At 39.8% G+C, this 20,607-nt stretch overlaps 1 protein-coding gene across 1 annotated transcript; it reads left to right on the forward strand.

Annotated features, from left to right (window-relative positions):
* RUVBL1 (RuvB like AAA ATPase 1) lies at nt 1-16,116 on the forward strand. The gene is made up of 11 exons (XM_027700738.1): nt 1-234; nt 995-1,081; nt 1,695-1,827; nt 5,760-5,911; nt 7,174-7,263; nt 8,106-8,255; nt 8,813-8,876; nt 10,024-10,222; nt 11,986-12,088; nt 15,123-15,214; nt 15,522-16,116. The coding sequence occupies exons 1-11, from the start codon at nt 94-96 to the stop codon at nt 15,679-15,681; spliced, it is 1,371 nt and encodes a 456-aa protein (XP_027556539.1). The 5' UTR covers nt 1-93; the 3' UTR covers nt 15,682-16,116.
* The last annotated feature ends 4,491 nt before the right edge of the window (nt 16,117-20,607 follow it).

Below are 20,607 nucleotides of genomic sequence, written 5' to 3' on the forward strand. Positions count from 1 at the left end.
GGGACGGGGCCCGGCGGGCGCGCGCCGGAGCCCTGGTAACGCGCGGTCCGCGTGCGAGGAGCGCGCGGCGGCCTGTCCCGGCCCAGCCCCGCCATGAAGATCGAGGAGGTGAAGAGCACCTCCAAAACACAGCGCATCGCCGCCCACAGCCATGTCAAGGGGCTGGGGCTGGACGAGAGCGGCGCCGCCAAGCCGGCGGGGGCCGGGCTGGTCGGGCAGGAGAACGCGCGGGAGGTGAGCGCGGGGCTGGGCCGGGGGGGTCTGACGGGTCCCGGCCGTGAGGGGAAGCCCTGCCCGGGCTCCTGCGAGTCGCTGCTGCCGTGTGAGGTGCGATTGGGGGCCCTCGGGGCTGTTGGTGCGCCGCTCCCACTTCCGTGCAATCCCCCGAGGATGAAGAGTAGAAATTTGGGTGTCAAAGGCAGCGAAACCGGCCAAAAGTCAGGAGATTTGCTGCAAGCGGGGATTGGAGCTGCCCCAGCGCGGGCCCGGCCCCCGGCGGATGCTGTATCGTAGAATCATCGTAAAATCATAGAATAGTTTGTGTTGGAAGGGGAGCGTGAGGATCATCCAGTTCCACCCCCTGCTGTGGGCAGGGACACCTTCACTGGACCAGGTTGCTTCGAGCCCCGTTCAGCCTGGCTTTGGAAGAGGATCTGTAGCGGATCGGCGTCTCAGGCAGCCGAGCGTTGATTTCCTGCTCTACTTTCAAACCTCTCTGTGTGCGTGGGACGGCGGGAGGGGCAACGGATCGAGACTCCCGGGTTGAGTTTTGTTTGTGATTTTTAACCTTTGTGTCACGTAAACCGATTGTAGGAAGTAGGTTTTTCTGGTCTTGAATCTCTTTCCGTGTGCATGAAATCGGGATCTTCCTTATTTATAGTGGGATCGCAAAACACACCAAACAGTTCTAGTAATATTGGAACAAAAGATATTAAAGCTTGTGTATAGATGTTACAACTTGTGTTAACAGTGTGAATATTTATTTAACTTATAGGCATGTGGGGTCATAGTGGAGCTGATCAAAAGCAAGAAAATGGCTGGCAGAGCTGTACTGTTGGCAGGACCTCCTGGAACTGGCAAGGTATTATTTTTCTTTTTTGGTATGAAATAAAGTATTCACAAGTCTATTTTATTTTCACTTGTTGTCAAAACCATTTTAGGGTAGTGGTTACATAAAGTTTTAGTCTACTGGATTTTTTTTCATCAATGTATTGACATGATTTCTTGCTTTATGTTTTGATTTTTGCCATGTCATCAACATTGGCAGTACCTAGTGGTGTGTTCAGCATTGGTAATGTGAAACCACCTCTTTAGGTTGCCAAACGCATGGATAACATGGGCTCTGAAAAAGTCTTAGAAGTTAATTTTGTGTTAAAACCTGGGTAGTTTTTGCATTCTTTATTTTGTTCCCCTTGCCATTTAAGGCTTTTTACATTTGTATCAGGTGTCAAATTGGAATGCACAGTATTGTGTCTTTAAGGGTTTTGTGAGTCTTTGGCCAAAGTCATGTGTTTTGGGGGAGGGTTGTTATATGTGAGAAATACATGTCAGACAGAATAGTCTTAACATTAAATTGATAGTTGATATATGAAAGATGAGAAAAGTTAACTGCAGAAAGAACCCTTTGTCAATTCTCATAGAAATTAATGTATGAGTTTGGGGGTTTGTTGTTTTGTTTTGTTTTTCTTCCAAAGACTGCTTTGGCTTTAGCCATTGCTCAGGAACTGGGAAGCAAAGTTCCCTTTTGTCCTATGGTTGGAAGTGAGGTCTATTCCACTGAGATCAAGAAAACAGAAGTTCTGATGGAAAACTTCCGGCGTGCAATTGGTAAGTTTCAGGAAAACAGAAGAATTAAGTATTTGCATGATACATATTTGCTTTTTTCCAGTCATCTGAAAAGCAAAAGCTTTTCAGTGGTCATGGTGTTCTCAGATTATTGTATACCTATTTTCTTCATCGCTGATCTTAATTTAGTGGATCTCTTCCACACTCAGTGGAGTCAGGTTTTCTGTTTATAAACCATAATTTAATTACTGTATTATGGTTTATTCTGCTTCCCCAAATTCTCCTCTCATACTCTGCATTCACCTCCTGGTTCTGCCTGTGACTCTGAATAAAGCTGAAAGAAAAATGATTTTTAGTTTCTTATGTTAGCAGAAATACTTGCAGACAGAAAAATGCTCTCTCCTTTTTTCCTGTAGTGAGTTCACCCTGCAAAACAAACGGTCTTAATTAGGGGCTCCTAAATGGCAGCATTAACCTGACTTACTGTTCCAGCAAGCACAAAGAAAGTTCCATGTCTACAAAATAAACGCTTTCACTCAGTGTCTTCTTCAATTCTGGAGTGCATTTACAAGTCTGATGTAAATTGGTTTAATTTGCGACACACCCTCAGTGACAATCTAAAATCTCATACCATCACTGCTGACAGCTGATAAATGCAGATAAATGTGGCCCTTTTCTGTGTGAGGATTGGTTTTAGACAGCCCAGCTGATTTTAGTCCTGAACATATTAACAGTTGATTTTGCTGCCTCTGTACCATGTTTCCTCTTGGACTTTGTCTGAGTATTTGGCAGCAGGAAGGTGAAGAAGACTCTCAGCTCTCCAGTGAAACAAAAGTATTCCATTGACTTTTAGAAGAAAGCAACTGTCAGTAGTCCCTAGTCTTTTAGTTACCATGAATCTGGCAGGGCCTGGGGGAGGGAAGCCAGAGACTCAGTAGTCTGCAAAATTTCCTTGATGTGATGAAGTTCCCTGTCAGAGGTTTGGAAACCTGAACCAGGAGATGAAACTTATGCCATCCATGTTGTCATTTCTAGAGATAGCAGTATTTTAACTCTCTGAGGTTTAACAGCCAGCTACATTGTTAGTTCCCTGCATTCCCTGAATGTCAACAGAGAGACACTTCTAAACAAATATTAGTGTTAATGAAAGATGGAACTTCTTTAATTCCTTTCTGTTGAATTCCATGTCACATTTTCATAACACAACCTTTATTGAATATTTTTATCCGTATTAAAAAAAAAATCTGAAATATTTTAAAGGACTGGTAACCAGCATTTCTCATAATGTAATATGTTCCAGTTGGGTTTTAATCTCACGTAGGTTTTAGCTTTCCTGCTGGTAAAGAAATAATTTACAAGGGTTCACTTTTTAAAAAAATGATTTTGTACACACAGTGCAGTGTCACCTGTGACTGGGTGCAAGAGTAGCTCCAGCTCATCAGTACATAAAGTATTAATTTAAGGGGCTTTTTGAGTTTCCTTAGCAGGTTCTGTATACATCATTTACTGCTGATATAATGCATTCTGCTTTCAGGGAGTTTAGCCACCTCAATTTTTAAAAATTACCAGAGATGTTAACATCAATTTTTTTACTCAGTGGTTGGTTTGTTTTTTTTCTTGGAAACTACAGTGTCTGACTGGTTTGGACCCATTAGTGTAGAAGGAAGCAGGAGTGACTCTGAGTTTACAGAATTTTTATTGTTGAGAGTTATTTAATAAAAGACTTGACCTAGTCTCATGGTCACGTAGTGTTTGGGATATAGTTGAGGATTTATAACATGTAAGAAATATAAAAGGACAGAGTGGGAAATGAGAACATGGAATTGTTGTATGGGTTAAAAGAAAGTTAACCTGAGGGAGAGATTAATCCAGTCTAGAGCTCATTAGCAGCGGGTGAGGATGATGACAGCAGCTAATGTTAGAGCTCAGGTGCAGTAAAAAATAACTGCTGGAATAGCCACTTAAATAGCATAACTGCTCCTTGTGTCTCCAAACTGTAACTGGCAGTGAATCAAACAAGTACCATTTAACTCCATGGAGTGCTGCTGAACCAAAACATGAAGTAGCCCACAATTGCTACCTTGAGCTCGTGTCTGATTTGGGAGTAGGAGATGTCTCTGTTTAAGAAGCCTTTTGAGAATGAAGTTCTTAGTCAATACATGCAGATTGATTTGAAGGCAAAGGATATTCAGCAAGTTCAAAGCATCAATTACCTTTGTTCAACATCTGTAAATATTTTCTGCAGACACCTCTCTGTGAGCACATTAATCTGGCTTAAAGGCAGGCTTTGGAAGCAAATCCCTGAGTTGTCCTCGCTGACTCGGCTTTGGCTTGTGTCGTGGAACAGACTGAGCACGTGGACTGGATTCTTTTCAGATGAAATGAAACTGGAAGATGTGCTTTAGCAACATACAAAACATACCCCAAACACAAACAGGCTTCCAGTTTTTCAAAGCAGAATAGAGCTTGTGCTAAAAGTTTAAAAGCAAAGCAAAAAGGACAAGCAAACCTATGAATGTCCAGTTTTTGGGGCACCACAAGTTACATTATATAGATTCCCGTATTGCTTCACATTCCTTACATATGAACTTATGTGATGCAGCCTTGTCTAGGTCTGTTTTATAACTCAGAGGTTCAACAATTTTTTGTCTGATGTTTCGGCATACCTGAAAAACAATTTAAAAAATTACTGAAATTAACTTTATGTACAACTTTTTATGTAATCCTAAATCAGAGAAAGCAAACATTTCTTACCAAGAAATTGTCACGTTATCCACAGTTAACTTATTTCTTGCATTTCAAATGCTGGTCTGAATTTGGGCCCAGTAGAGGGAGACAGACTCGTATATGTCAGTTCTTTATGGCCCCTATCAGCAGCTCAAGATTATCGGTGAAGTGTCTGATCTATTTCAAAGCAAAAGGAAAAGTTACAGAACAAGGAAAGTTTTATAAAGTCCTAATAGCCTCAGACTGGGCAGGATGACTTCCTTATATCTTGTTACAGTCCATTCATTATTTTTGGTATGGCATGTGTGTCTCATAAAATACTTTATAGAGTCTCTTCAGATGTGGGTTCTTTGAACTTCTGTGTAGTTAGAACATATACATAGTTGTAGCTGTGGTGGTGATGATAGTGGTTTTTCTTTGGAACAGTCTAACTGTAAAACTCATCAGCTCTGTATTGTTCATCAGTTTAAAATAACAGCTAATTACAATAGTTGTGATTAGAAGATACCCAGATACAATGATGATTGCTTGGCTGTCTGAAAAATAACAAAGTAAGGATGTCACTGTCAGCTATTTTGAAATAGTTTTAAATTTTCATTATAGCAATTTCTGCTAAATTTTATCTAGCTCACCTTTTGCTATTAACTTGAAAAATACTTTGAATGATACATTAACTATTTCATAATTTTATGATGTTTAACACAATACGTGTCAACTAATTTTTATTATTTTTAACTCAGTTGCTAAAATAAACCTTTTTATGAGGTTACCTTTTTCTTCTGTCTTTTTGTTAACTTTGCAGGGTTTTATCTGGTGGTACAAAATTGTGTAAAACTTGCAGTTATATTAATGTCACTACTTTTCAGAAGATGATCTGTGTCTCTGACTTTAGCATAGGGTTACAAATCAAGCAAATCCCCTCTTCAGGGTAGGGAAAAGAGAGATAGTCCTGACATTTGCTTCAAGAGCTAATAATAATGAACAGAAGAAAACAATTTCTAAGAGTTTAATAAACCTCTTTGCTGGTCAGAATGAGCTTTCATTCTGATAACACAGTATGAATATTCTCACTTAATATTGAAGAAGAGAACAATATTTTATCTTTCTACCTTTAGAAGTAAAATATTACCATGAAATTAGTGCAGCCTAACAATATGTTACATTTTGTTGATAGTAAAGCAGCAGACTCCTGAGTGTATATGGCTGTTGATTTGTGTACTGAAACTATTTTAAACAATCTCTTGCAGGGTTGAGGATTAAAGAGACCAAGGAGGTTTATGAAGGAGAAGTCACAGAACTAACTCCATGTGAGACTGAAAATCCTATGGGAGGGTATGGCAAAACCATCAGCCATGTAATTATAGGACTCAAAACTGCAAAGGGAACCAAACAGTTGAAGGTATGTGTAGTAGAGTCTCAAAAATTAAGTTTATTTCTTCTTCTTTCTTCTATTTTTAGCACTTCTTATTTCCATTTCAAGCTCTTGATCCCCATCTCTGTAGAGTGGGGAGGTCAAGAGGCTCTTTTCTTTTGCTAGACAACTTTATCCTGACTGTACATGTTTATCTACTTTGTGTAGGATATTTAGATATTAGTCTTGTCTCCTACTAATTGAAATTTTGGATAAACCCATTGCTTGGTTAGCAGCCCGTTATTTTTCTGTTCAGCAGCACACACTGTATGTCTTCAACAATTTAAAGGTGAGTTTAAGCAGGAAGAGATCCTTATGCAGTTTTGTAGATCTCTAGTACCGTTAAAAATGGGCTGAGTTGGGAATCTGAACCTTTTCTCAGTCTGTGATACCCTCACTCGGCCCCTGGCTATAAATTCATGTTCATGATAATAAGCGTAGGAGAAAGCTCTTGTTTGGTTTTGTTTTCCTAATTCTCAACCGAAGTTTTGAGGATGGTTTTGGGAAATCTTGCCTGTTTCAGAATAAATTGTTCTTTCTGTCACATCCCTTCTTTTTACATGCGGAGATGTGCTCTAGTGAATATTTGATAGAGAACTGAAAATTGAGCTGGTGTGCTGCCAGCTCAGGCCCACTTTCCCTTTGTTTTCTTGTACAAGTGTCCATTCAATTTCCCTGTCAGACTGGGAGAAAACTGAAAGCTGTCTCTGTTGTTAAGTATCATCTTGCATTTGTTCACTTTGAAAGCAAAATGAAGAGCAAAAGTGAATAAACATGTACCTAGAGAAACAAAAGCATTTAATATATTCCACACCCACTCTCCCTCACGCAGCTCCACAGAGGGTAAGGACTCAAGAAATCAAGTAACATAATTCAATGCTATAGCCAGATTTTTTATAAAAGTTTTGCTAGAAAGCCAGAGAAGTGCTGCTTCCTAAGTATAAATATATTGTCACATTACACAAAGGTATATTTTGTAATAGTAACTGGTATCATTATGTTTCTGGCACTGTCACTTCCTTCGGATAGCAGAGTTTTTTGGTAAGACAGTAAGTTCTGTGTGTCCTTCAGATTTATTCTCTTTCCCCACTCCAAGTGTTACAGCTTTATAAAATCCTAGAGGTATTGTCGGGGTGAGCTGCAGTTTAATTTTCTCTGATGGGAGTGAGCTTCAGACTAAATTTCTTTACCTTAATTTCCATAACAATATGGAACTGTTCTGACCAACTGTGCCGTTTTCTGGTCTCCAGCTGGACCCAAGCATCTTTGAAAGCTTGCAGAAGGAGCGAGTGGAAACTGGTGACGTTATTTATATCGAAGCAAACAGTGGAGCCGTCAAGGTAAGAGAAAAGTTCTGGACTTTTATGCAGGTGTATGTTTCTTGCAGACCTTTCTCTGCCTTTTTCGGAAGGCTCTCTGATTTATTAACCTTAACTGACATGAAGTGGTTACATGGAAATTTTAAAAAGAGCCCACTGCTTTCCTTATCTGGGGAGAAAAGTCTTTTTGCACTGAAAGAACGTGGTGATCTGGTTCACAATTAAGGTCATCTGGCAAGGAAGCTATCACTGATGCTGTCTGGATGAGTTTTCTTCTCTGTAAGATCAAGACATCTTTAGGGGAAGAGGGATAAAAACCAAGCAACTTTAGTCATTTTCAGGCTGACACGTGCAGTGTATTTAATCTTTCTTTTATCGCTCTGGTATTTTCTCCACAAGATATATACATGTAGAAGGGAATACTGCATTAGTTAGCATTCTTTTCATATCTGATTTAGAAAGTAGTGTACAGTGATACTTGCTGTTTAATGGATGAGCATAATATTTTGTATCATATAATAAATCACCCACCTACAAAAGAGTCTTGAACAGTTCTCCCAATCTCTAGTTAATCTGCTGGATTTGTCCTTTAGCAAGAATTGCATACGGTTAAAAGAAGGGGAGAGAGGAATGGAATATTCTTACCACTGCAAATATCAGGTATTTTTCAACAGAGTTTTTGAGCTTTGATCAGTAGATAGGGTATGCCTGTTGCTAAGCAGGGAGTGGGACGTCTGAATTGTCAGATGAAGCTTGTCAGAATGGGAATTGTGAACTAAGCCCTTTATCAAATTTGTGTCACTCAAGGTTTGGGCACTGAAATTAGTTCTATACCTGGGTTTCTCTCCTTTGCTTTTCCTCAGAGGCAAGGCAGGTGTGATATCTATGCTACGGAATTTGACCTTGAAGCTGAAGAGTATGTTCCCTTGCCGAAAGGTGATGTGCACAAGAAAAAGGAAATTATTCAGGATGTCACCCTCCATGACTTGGATGTGGCCAATGCTCGACCTCAGGTATCTGACTTCCCAGATGAAGTCCTTACAGAAAAATTATTTGATATAAATGTGGTGGTTATGAGAATAATGGAGATGTAGAAAGTTGAGCTGTTCTAACTCACCCTCAAAGATTACACTAAAGGAAAAGCAGGAGTTGCTACACCTTTAAGGCCAGTCTACCTCTCCTTTCCTCAGGGAGGTGATGCTGCAGCAGGTTACCTGTTAAAGAGACAGTTGCTACATTAGGGTTTGTACACCTGGTCATGGAATATTTGCCAGAATACCTTTCCTGGCACTACAGAGAACAGTCTTAGAGCCATAGCAGAGCTTCCACACAGGTATTTGGGATCTGTTACCTTCACAGTTAAATGTATAATCTAGCCTTAGCTCTCCTTCCCTCCACCACTGTGCCCCATCCCTTGCAGAAATCATAAACTTTGACAGATTATCAAAGACTGCTGTTATATCAAGGTAACTGTAAGAAACAACTTCTTTAACCAATTCCTGATTTATGATATTCTCAAGTTATGTGCTTACTACGACCTCATAGCTGATCTGTAACTTTTGTTTCCTAGGGAGGGCAAGACATCCTTTCTATGATGGGACAGTTGATGAAGCCTAAGAAAACTGAAATTACCGGTATGAATCTTGCATGGTATCTTTAGACCAATATAACCTGTGTGTTTGCCAGTTACAAAAGGATTAAAAATCATGTTACTCCTGCAGCATCTTATTCATAAACATTCAGATTTCAAAAAGCAGTGATACAGCTGCTAGAATTGCAATAGCTGGAAACAGTACAACAAGTTATTGGTTCATGCATGTAGTGGTAAAATACATACCATGCTCTACTCCCATCTCCTGGGGAGAGAGGTCAGAACACCATTGCCATCCCCCTTCTCATAAGATTCCTGCCACAGAGTGTGGGTTCACACTCAACAAAGAGCCAAACTGAACAGCAATAATACACAAAATCCAAAAAATATTGTTAGGGTGTATCTTTATGTGAAGCAACCATCCTGAATTTCAGTGGAGTAGAGAAATGGCCCCTGTGGAGCAGCTCTCTACAGACCTGATGCTCCATGTGCACTGCTGCTCTTCCTACCTACAGATCTTTGGAGGAAACAGTATCTACAGAGATCTATTCTCCTTTTCCCTTGAAAGAAATGATGTTTCACTAAGTGACTATCTAAATTTAGATCAAAATCTGTTTCAGTACCTAATTGAATGGTAGTCTTTCAAAGTATTTTGTCTGTCCCAGAGATCGCTTTGCTTGTCCTAATATCAGATTTGTCAATGTAAGATCTTGCATAGTTTTGAGATCCATATGTTCATAGAAACTTATATAGCCATTTTGTTTTTCTTTTTTGGTTAAATGCAACTTCTTTGCTGAAATACGGTAGCAAGATTTCATTCTTTCAGTGACATTCTTTTCAGCCATGCTTGGAAACTTCAGTAAGTTTCAGGGTTTAAACTGAGGTTTGACTGACTCCTCCACCTCTGCCAAACTCCCCAAATCCACAACAGTCAATTTTTCACAAGCCTTGTGAGAAGACAGACCACCCCAGTTAAGTGAGAGAAGTTCAATTTAGAAGTATTTTATTGCACAGATGTCTCCCCAATACAGTGCTAAATGCCACAGAATTTTAATGTCACAGAGATTTTCTTTGTGGCAGTAAAATACCAAACTATGAAAATATTCAGGGAGAATTTTCCTTGCTTTAAGCCTGACCTACTGACCTATAGTTCACTAACAAAACAACTAACAGTTTCTTTTTGTTCTCAGACAAACTTCGAGGAGAGATAAATAAGGTGGTGAACAAATACATTGATCAAGGCATTGCAGAGCTGGTCCCAGGTGTGCTCTTTGTGGATGAGGTTCACATGCTGGATATTGAATGTTTCACGTACCTGCACCGAGCGTTGGAATCTTCTATTTCCCCCATTGTCATCTTTGCTTCGAACAGAGGAAACTGCATCATCAGGTATGATGTCTGCACTTGAATTTTCCAGTTTGCATTGGTTCATAAGCCTTGGAATTAGCTGTATCAGTCGAGTAACAATCTCTGAAGGCTTTTGTCTGTGACACTGACACCTGTGATAATCCCCTGCATGGGTTGCAAGCTGCATCAGTGCTCAGAAACTGCTAGTGAGCTTCATGATGGGACAAGCATTTAGTGCCAGGCTGAGTTAAAGCAGAATGGAATTCCTCCTTTTATTTTCACTAACACATCTCCTTCTCTAACAGCTTCTGAATTGTCTTACATCTTGGGTGATCTGTGACAGATTTGTACCATTGTCATTGTATACCTCAATATATCTGTTGCCTGCACATTAGGGACATCAGAAGCACCAGAGCTACAAACCTCTGCTATCATAGTTTCCTGCTGCTTCTGGATTATTTTGCTGTTTGCTATCCTAGTTGCATTAGACTTCAGCTGCTTGTTCTCCCTGTTAAAGATCAGCCTGTCCCTTTTTCTGCTACATTGGTCTGGCTTTTTGTGTTTCTTCAGTCTCACCCATTACCTTGTTTTTCATCTCCATTCCATGCCTCCACTTTGATATTTTGCACCCACACAATGCATTCTTTACATGTTCAGTAAAAGTGCTCTCCCCTTTCAGAGTCTTCTGTAAGTTCTATTGCTAATTTGTGGTCTAGGTCTAATTATGTCTAAACAAGCTGTCATTAGCTATGATTGCTACTCTTTAAATTAATTTAATTCAGCCGTGTAACCAGCTTTTCCTTTCCCTCATAGTGGCTCATCTGGTATTAATCTTTCTCTGTTTGCATTGCTTAGAAATAAAGGTGATAAGCCCTTCAAAAATGTTTAAGGTGGACATTGCAGCATTCTCTTTGCAAAGGCATAAAAAAAGCTGTCTTGTAAAAGTAGAGGAAGTAGAGGTCTGTCAGCATGGATTCACTGCAGAACTTCTTATGAAGAAACTGATTTAAGAAAGGAAGTTTTCTGTATAATAGTGACATCTAATATAGGAGGTCCAGGGCCTAAAGGAGGACCAATGCCTAAATTCTAGCACGGAATTTTAGAAATGTAGTTCTTTAGCAGCAGTTTACTGTTTTTACTGCAATCTCTGTAATTCTCATTAAATCTGGGTATCTTTCACTCTTGACTTCACAGCAAATTGTGGTGGTCTTGGAAAACCAAGAGTACCTGTGTCTGCAGGCTTTGCTGTTGGGTGTTGTACATCAGACAAATGAAGTGATGGGGATTTAGATCCTGCTCTTTCCTTCACGCACAGACCTTCACTTCTCAATTCGATCAACTGCAAGCATGGGATGTAAACCACTGAAATATTCACTGGAGAGGCTGGGGAAAGGGTGGAACAGAGTAATGGCTTGCTCAGCAAGAGAGGATGTTCTCAAATAGATGATAGTGTATATAATTTCTACTGATACTGCTAAACAACTAAGAATGATTTGTTCCTTGCTGGAAGACAACTTGGAACATTAGATATTGTGATATAGGAAAGCATGAAGGAAAGCACCTCTAACTACATTTGAGTGGCATGTGTAAGAGCTCCAGAAATTGTATTTGTTTCCCTTGGACTATCCAGTATGAACTTCAGACTGGAATGTTCCTGTCCCTGTCCAGGGAGTGTGTGTGTCTCGCACAGACACACAACAATTGTAAACTAGTAGATGTGTAGTCCCTTTTTACTGATTCTAGTCAAATCAATTTACTGAACTCAGAATAGTATCTGACCTCTTTCTGTTTGGTTTCTTCTTTAGGGGCACAGAGGATATCGTGTCTCCTCATGGAATACCATTGGACCTGCTGGATAGAGTGATGATTATCCGAACCATGCTGTATACACCCCAAGAAATGAAGCAGGTACATGCAGCATTTTAAAGAACTTGTAAGAAATCCCCGGAGTTCTGCTCAGTTTCTACCTATTCTGTTACTACAGAGTTGTTTGTGGTCACCAGGGCTTGTGCCAGAAAGCTTTCCACTTCCTAAATGCCTGCTGCTTTAGGAACCACTACAGTGAGGTTGTTAAAACTGGGCAACTTCTCTGTCTGATTCCCACCCACTGAGGAGTTGCTAAGCATTTCTAGAGCTGAGACACCTCACTTGAATGAAATGGCACGAATTGTTAGCTGAAGTGATCTCTTGCACAAATATGCTTTCCATACTTGGCAGGTTCCAGCAAGTAGTGCTTTTTCAGTTGGTATGAGATGAAGTGTTACATCTTGGGACCTTTGGTCTCAGTCCTCAGGCTTTTCCCTCACAAGAGAGATGAGAGGGACTGAGAAGTGCAACTTCATGAACTGCATTTTTGCCTCTATTCCCTGTACTGTAGCTTTAACCTACTGGGGCTGTTTCCTGAAACTGGGAGAATTTTCTTGCTCCTAGTCAAGTTTGGAAATGTAAGCACAGCAAGTGCTGCAGAGATATGCTTCCAAATGCCTGGAACTTTTCCTGTGGGGCCATCACAATGTATTGTGTATCGATTATAATGCTTGGTGCCATTATGAGGCATTGTGTCAAAGATCCCCCCTCATTAGCCTCTCAATGCTGTGAAGTGACACAATGCAGAAGACATTACGGTTTACCATGTCAATTCTTTGTATTATTTAAGAGATACTGTCAATGGAGGAGAGCCTTGTCACAAGATAATAGTCTCCTGCTGCTGGATAAGTGCCAAGGTGAAGCCGAGGCATTTATCGAACATAAACGTAGAGGCAAAGCTTCATTTCACTTGGTTTGAGGAGCTTTTCACAGATGCTGTTGTGAGCTGTTCTCAGGATGATTTTTTTATACCTAGAAGGACACTTTAAGGCATCATGGTGTAGATTGCAGTAGAAGCAGCCCAGTGATTTAACAATACAATTAGATTTGGTCTGTATACAAAACAAATTTTAAAGTGTGACTTTTACTCAGTCTGGGATATTAAACACTGTCTGGATTTCCCTGTACTGTAAGTGAATTCTGTGTAGTTAGTGCTGTATTACTGTGCAGAAATTAAACTGCTGAAGAGCTTGTTTCTGAGCAGCTGATTTTTAAAGAGCTGAGTAAGTGCTGTGATTTCCACTGTCCCCAGGGGTGAAGAAAAGGAAGTGTTTACAGTAGCATTTCGTAAAGCTAAAAATAGAGTCCAGACATTATGTCCCATAAATCATGTTCCCATAGTCAGATAATCTCGCCTTAAATTAAGGCTTTTGAATGACGATTTCTCATGGGAGAAGAGGAGGAGCTATTACACTTAACTTTGGTTTCTAACTAAATATGGTTGTGTGGGTGTTTAAAAATAAGATGTCCATGAATTTAGTTCTCTATTTTTGCTCCCATTTTTCTTTCATGTTAGGAAGAAGTTTCTGCCACTGATATTTCTGTGTAAGACTCTTTGCCTTGGCCTTTCTCAATTGATTTCTTTATCTGCACAGAATCTGTTCATGGATGTACTGAAAGTTTGTTCATAACCAGTTCAAAATATTTCTTTTTGTGTTGATAAAGTAGAAATCCTGTTGTGTAGCTCTGCTGCAAGAGGAAGACCCACAGTTACCTTAGTGCAACCAGAATAGGGAAAAGAATAAATTTTTATGCATATTCTAGTCAAGTATTGTTGTAATCAGGCATTTTGCATCTGTGTCTGCTGTTAGATATTAGAGGTTATAACTGAGACATTTTGTTCCTAATGTATTTTACCTAGTAAATAGTTATTTTCCTATTCCACAGTAAATGCATATATAAGCAAGCTCCTGGGTTAATGGCTTGGGCCCCAGTCTTTCTGTAAGGTTCTACCAGGTTGCTAGATAAAAAGTTATTTTAAAAAGGTTGTTAAAGATGTGGCATTCAAGATGTTTCTAGCAGAAGAACAAAGCAACAATGTTTGAATGAAGGGAAGGTGATGTTCAGGTGATCTAAAAGTAAAAAAATCTTCAATCTGAAATTGCAATTTGCAGCAGCATTGGCAATATTCAGTATTAATATCTTAGCACAAACTTCCTTCCATTCCAAGCCCCTCTCTTCCTCTCTTCCCTACCCTGGCTTCCTGAGCACATTTTTATGGCTTTAATTTAAACAAGTGCTTCTTGATATCTTGTTTACAAAGCTGCCAAAGTGAAAAATACCTGTATTATATGAGGCTTGCAGTTCCAGAGTTATCTCAGCACTACAACACAACATCATTATCCAGTCTGCCCCTTATCACTCAGCTGGTAATACGGACTACCGAGAGACTTGTGCCACTTTTGTTACAGCTTTATATGCTCAGGCTTATTGGTGATATCTTCCTCTCCAACTTCGTAAAGATCTTCAAACTGGTACAAGCCTGAGACTGTTCTTGAAAGATTAGATTCTTCTTAGTGATTTTTTTTTCTTCTTGCAGGAATAGGTGAATCACAGAAAGTAACTTTTTGATTTATTTTACTATCTTCTTGTCAATTGAATAAAAAGTGTGTTGTGAGCTGCTAAGGAAAGAGTGTAGCTTTCTGTAGGGCTCTTTGGAGGGCTCTGCTGTATAGCAGCAGTGATACACTGCAGAATTCAGGAACTGGGGTGCCTGCCCACAAGACTCCAGCTGCTGCTTAATTCCTGCATACATTTTCCATTTTCTTGTAGAAGTTCTCATATTCTGCTTCTTTTCAGTAGATAGACTTTACTAATCATGCAGTGTTACCATGAAGGGTTAGCAGTCCAAATGGGTAGCTTTACCTGCCTTCTGTGATAATAGTTTTTTCAACATTTATATTTGCCTGTTCAAAGACTTAAAATTCTATAAATTCTGGTTTAGTGGTGAGTTACATCAGAGTAACTTCACATGATCTTGTTTTATAGCCTGTCTCATCTCTGAGATGACAGTTTCCAGATACCAAGCTAAGTAGTTTAGCATGTTAATTGGTACCTCACTTATTCTTCCCAACAGATCACAAAACTTCGTGCTCAGACAGAAGGAATTAATATCAGTGAAGAGGCTCTAAACCACTTAGGGGATATTGGTACCAAGACAACCTTAAGGTAAGTTGGGCACACTTTTCTCCTAAGCATGACTGGGTCTAAAAACACTCACTGTAGAATATCTCACTCACGTGAGACAAACCTCTCCCTTACAATGATGTGGTCTGTTAAGAACAGTGCTAACATAAAAGAGAGTGGTAATCCTCACCTTTCCTCCTTTAAGGAATGTATGTGCTGGAGGGCTTGCTGCCTTTTCATACTGCTGGTAGAGCTGTGCATCTCCTGACAAATGTCCCACCCCTACATGGCTTCAGTTCACTGGGATGCACTGAATTGTAATTACTCATCTGTCTCTGTTTGATCACAGGTACGCTGTGCAGTTGCTGACCCCAGCTAACCTGCTTGCCAAGATTAATGGGAAAGACAGCATTGAGAAAGAGCATATTGAAGAAATAAATGAACTTTTCTATGATGCTAAATCCTCAGCAAAAATCTTGGCTGATCAACAGGAAAAGTACATGAAATGAAAAGCTTATCATGTTAGATGCTTTGAAGTGGCTTTAAGCCTTAGCCAGGGCTGGCTTAGTTATTGAATGAGAAATGTTAATGGTTTGTCTCTTTTGGGACTGAAAAATTATTTAAATGTTGGACTGCTGTGTCAGGACAGAATTAACTATCAAGTGTTCCTATTTCGTTATCAACCATCAGATGCTCCATGATGTGTGTGTAACATCTTAGTCTCCCTTTTATGAGTATATATGAAATTAATAGCTCTTGACCCTTTGGTTTTGTCTTTAGATTTCGTTACAGAAGAGCTCTAACTGAAGTTGATACTTAAGAACAGTCTATTTTCCTTATGAGTGTTGTTTTAAAATAGTTTCCTTTTACAGATGAGAACTTTTTTTTTTTGAATCAAAGTTTGTCTGAAGTGCTTTATAATAAAAATGTCAAGAATATTGGAAGTGTGCATGTGTTCTCTCTGGGTCTTGACCTGCCTAAGGAAACAGTCAAAATAAGTTGGAATTAACAAAGCTAAATATGAGTAAAATGGATCTGCAACATCTGCAGCAATGGGGGAAAACAGTAATGAGACCTTTTAAAAGTGTTTACTTTTTTGTAGGTTTTGGGTTTTATTTTCTGAAGATTTCCTTGGAGAATGGAGAAATACATAATAGCAATTATCATGGCCCTATTTAAAGCCTCTTCCCCGGAGTAACTTACACTTTCTTTGTGTTTTCTTACAGCAGATTAAATAAAAATTGCTTTCCATCACAATTAGTTGTTTTTTCCACTATCACCACTTCCTTGATCACCCAGGATCAGGAAAAAGTTTCAAAGTGAAAATGAAATCCTGCTCTACGCAGACTTTGTATGACTTTGCCTTAGTCTCATGTTCACAAACTGTGCTTCTTATTTTGTAAAGCATGGATACCTGATTGCTTCACAGCACTCTGAGGATAAATGATTTAAAGATTTAGGTCTTTCTAACACCGAAATACAAATCTCTCTAACCACATCAATGGTTGAATTGGGAAAAACGTAGAAGCTTTATAAAGTGACTAACCTCACATTCCTTATTAGAACCTTTAGGGATTTATAACACTCTATGTACACTTAATTAAATACGCACAGTTCTTGGGATAGGGTGGGAAGGGAAGAAATAATAACTTGTCACAAGAGCCCAGTTTTACATATCCTTTTTAGCATCTGCAAAGTGAAAGGGGTAAATTTTCAATTAATAATTCTGGCTTATCAAAAATTTTAATCTGTATCTCTAAATGAGACACTTTCTCACAAGTACCAAGTATAGAGTTACTCAGCCTTCCATGAATCCTTCACAACAAGTCATTGGTTCCTCACGGGGAGAATCTCAGCAGTATTAACATTAGGCAGACATGGGCAATTGGCTTTTTTGTGTTGTTGTTTTTTAAAAGGTGAAAACCAACTGTCTTATTCACTTTGCTTTCCCAAGAGGTTTTCTTCTAAGACTTCATGGTAGTTAGAGAAGCTGAAATAATCACAAAGCCATAGCATGCCTGTTTGTATAAAAAACATTGCTCAATTGCTAGGTATCAAATGTAACAAAGCTTCATTGTTAAATCAGAGAATTCTGACTTCTAAAACATGTGTAGGCTCAGTCATCATCCTTTTGGAGAAGGAGTCCAGCTGCTAAAAACCTCTGTCCTCACTCCTTTATGCTCTAGAGACTTGTCTATTTCTTGTGCTGAAGTACTTTAGTGGAAATTGCTAATGATTTTTCAGCTCCAAAAACTGTGGACTGGACAGCGGAGACTGCTGGGGAAAAAAAAAAAAAAGATCTGGAAGGAAGCTGAATGGTTTGGATTTAATAATGTTTTGATCACATTCTACCATCTCAGTCATGTAAAACCTGTCCCATTCTTCAAAGCAAAATTCAGTACTCTGTCAGCCAACCCTAATTAGCTTTTGTACTTTAAATAATCTATCTACCCCTTTCTCCACATCTGCAACTAAACAATAGTGACAGAGAGATTTAATGAATGATTTTTGGTTTATCTGTGACTATTTTTGGCCAAGGAGCATTCCTGTTTTCAAACCTAAAAATCCTCTCTCTTACTGACTCCAAATGAATGAAGATTGCAATTATACCATCAGACTAATTTTCTTTTTGCTGGAGCTGGATGGCACATTCTGTTTAGTGATATGGCAGGATAGAAAGAGACACAGTGAATTAAGCTGCTGCTGCATGCTCAAAATTGAACCTTTTTTTTTTCTGTTGCAGTTTGCCAGTCCTTCTTGGCAATGATAAATGTAGTTGTTTAAGAATATAAGTACCATTTTTCTTTGAGTTTTCTGAAATATCTAACTGATCAATTTAGAAAGAAGTTTGAATAAGCCCTTAATAATTCTGAATGCCAGAGCAGTTGAAAGGCCCAATCAACATTTGATGGTATTGACATTTTACTGGTAAATTCATCTCTGTTCTCTTGTCAGCAAAAAACTTACTGGGGCAGTGAAGAGTGGTGCCTCCTGGAATACTGAAATCTTAAGACCACTGTTCCCACTTGCCCACCATCAGCAGGAAAGGGCAGAAACTCATTTCTCCTTTACCAAACCAATTGTTTCTTTGCTTACAAAGTGTTCTTTATAAAAATTCAAGCTCTGTAAAACTGGGAAGAAATATCTGTTCTCACAAGTAGTAAAACAAGTGATTCTCTGTAAAACTCAAGCTGGGTAGCCTACCAGACCTCAGATACAAGCAAAGACCTGGGAAGAAGTGAACTGTGTGCCACACACTGAAAATAAGCAGTTCCATCTGACCCTTGTTTCATAGCAGACTCCATGACTGATGGTCCCTGTCACTTGAGACTGACTGCAGGTACAGAAGTGTACTTCAGGAAGAAAACAAGATCTCAAAGTATACCTGGGAGGAAAGCAGCAGCAATCAATCTAAATCGGCCTTTTTCCCAAACCTTGAGCAATTTAAAAACCCCACATCATTACATCATCACGTAAGACCATCCTTACACCTGCCGAGTCAACCGCAGCCGCTGCTCTGTGGCAGAGCTGATCCCAAACAACCCCAGAAAGGAGCAAGGACTCTTCTAATGGGCAACAGCAGAACTGGGTGCAGGGTGTGCTCAGGAGGGGGTGCTGTTATCTACTGGCGTGGTCCTTCTAGAAGGACCTTGCTTTTCCATTCCGCGTGTTAATGTTTGTGCAGCAAACAAGCCCCTGCCCAGGCTCTGGCCGTGCACAGGCTCTGCAGAGCCCTCGCCCCATGGTGCCACCTCTCTCATGGCCGTTAAGTGTCTAAGGAAGACATAGAGCTGTGAAAGAAAGGGAAAATCCTTCCACGCTAAATGGTGAGCCAATGTTTATCTAACCTATTAAGTGACGTCCAGCAGACTTATTGGTGTCAAAGCTTTGCCCATGAAAAAAAGTCTTTCATATTACCGATAAAAATAGTTCTGTTGAAAGAATCACTGCACCACATACAATAGCTGCTGCTGAAAGATCCTTAGAAAAATAGAAATACTCCTGACACAAAGCTGCCCCTTGAAGGAGGAAGGCACATGGCAGCAGGGAACGTTCCCACCGAATAAGTTTGGTTATTAATATTAAACATGAAAGAACAAACTATTATTTTAATTCTTTTCCTCCTATTTTCCACAAAGGTTGTGCTTAATGCATTAATCTTCTCAGCGAAGTTTTTACGACCGATTGCCTACACACTATGAGAAGTTTCTCCATCCATTACTTGCAGGGAAACAGGCCCTGCTGTGTAGGAAAATATTTGTTACATCTTATCAGGGTGACACATAATCTAACAACAATTACAGCAAGCCCATATTTTGTACTATTTCGGTTTCAACGTGAAAAATAGTTCCAATATTAAACCTGGGGTGGGTGGGGGTTATAGTAACCAGTTGAATATTATAAGCTGTGATTTCCTTTCTAAATGGAGTGGTGCCACACTCGGATCCTGCTCTGAGACAGTGGATACACATAAATCCAGTGTACGTGCCTCCTATGCAGATGCCATGGTGTGGTACTACCTGAAAGTTGATTCCCCCTCCTTATACACACCAAGGTCAGAAATTGTCATGTCTTCCATGTGTCCAGAAGCATTTAAAACACAATTAACCTTTATGAGAAAAATGGGAGATACTCTGAAAACTGACCCAACTGTGAGACCTCTGCTGTGGTCAAGAAAACTCAAAGACTCTACACATCCTGAGAACTTTCCATCTTAAAAATTGATCCAGATGCCCTCAATGGAAAAAACTTTGATTCCTTGCTTTTGGTGGCTTTTACCATTTGAAACTGGGGTACCCAGAGAGAGCAGCATGAGGCTGAATGCAGCTGCTCACAGCAGGGTAAGGGCTTTGCTGCAGGTCAGCAGGCATGAGACACACATACAACCTTGCTTCAGGCTGCAGGATGGCCAGAGGATGTGTTGGTGTTACACCAGTGACCTGTTTTACACCTGCATCCTCATTACCAAGCAGGACCAGCAAAACACACATTTGGGAAGCTCTTCCTCTGCACTGATGCCTGCACACACATTTAGGGTGTGAGGTATATCAGTGTTCCTCAGGGTGGGAAACACTCCAGAGAGGTGAAAATGATGATGCTTTTTATTTCTTTAGGTAGAAGATACCCTGGTAATCAAGAGCCATTATACCAGCTGGAGTTTATTTTAAACTCCATTGTTTTCATCCAGCCTCAGAATGCCCAGAAGCAAAGAGGAGCTTTTCCTGCCTAACATTTTGATATCCTTAAAATAACCAAATGCAGGTACTCTGCTCTGTGCCAGCTCTGGGAGCTGGTTATAAACACTCTCAGTTCACTGTCTGTATCTCCTCTGCTGATTAATAGCTTTGAGCCTGTGCATCAATGTACATATTTTAATTGTGCACATCCCAGCGAGTCATCGACATCAGCAAAGCGACAGCACCGATATCCTGGGA

Source organism: Neopelma chrysocephalum, unplaced genomic scaffold, assembly GCF_003984885.1.
Source record: "Neopelma chrysocephalum unplaced genomic scaffold, ASM398488v2 Primary Assembly neopelma1_147, whole genome shotgun sequence".
Classification (NCBI taxonomy): domain Eukaryota; kingdom Metazoa; phylum Chordata; class Aves; order Passeriformes; family Pipridae; genus Neopelma; species Neopelma chrysocephalum.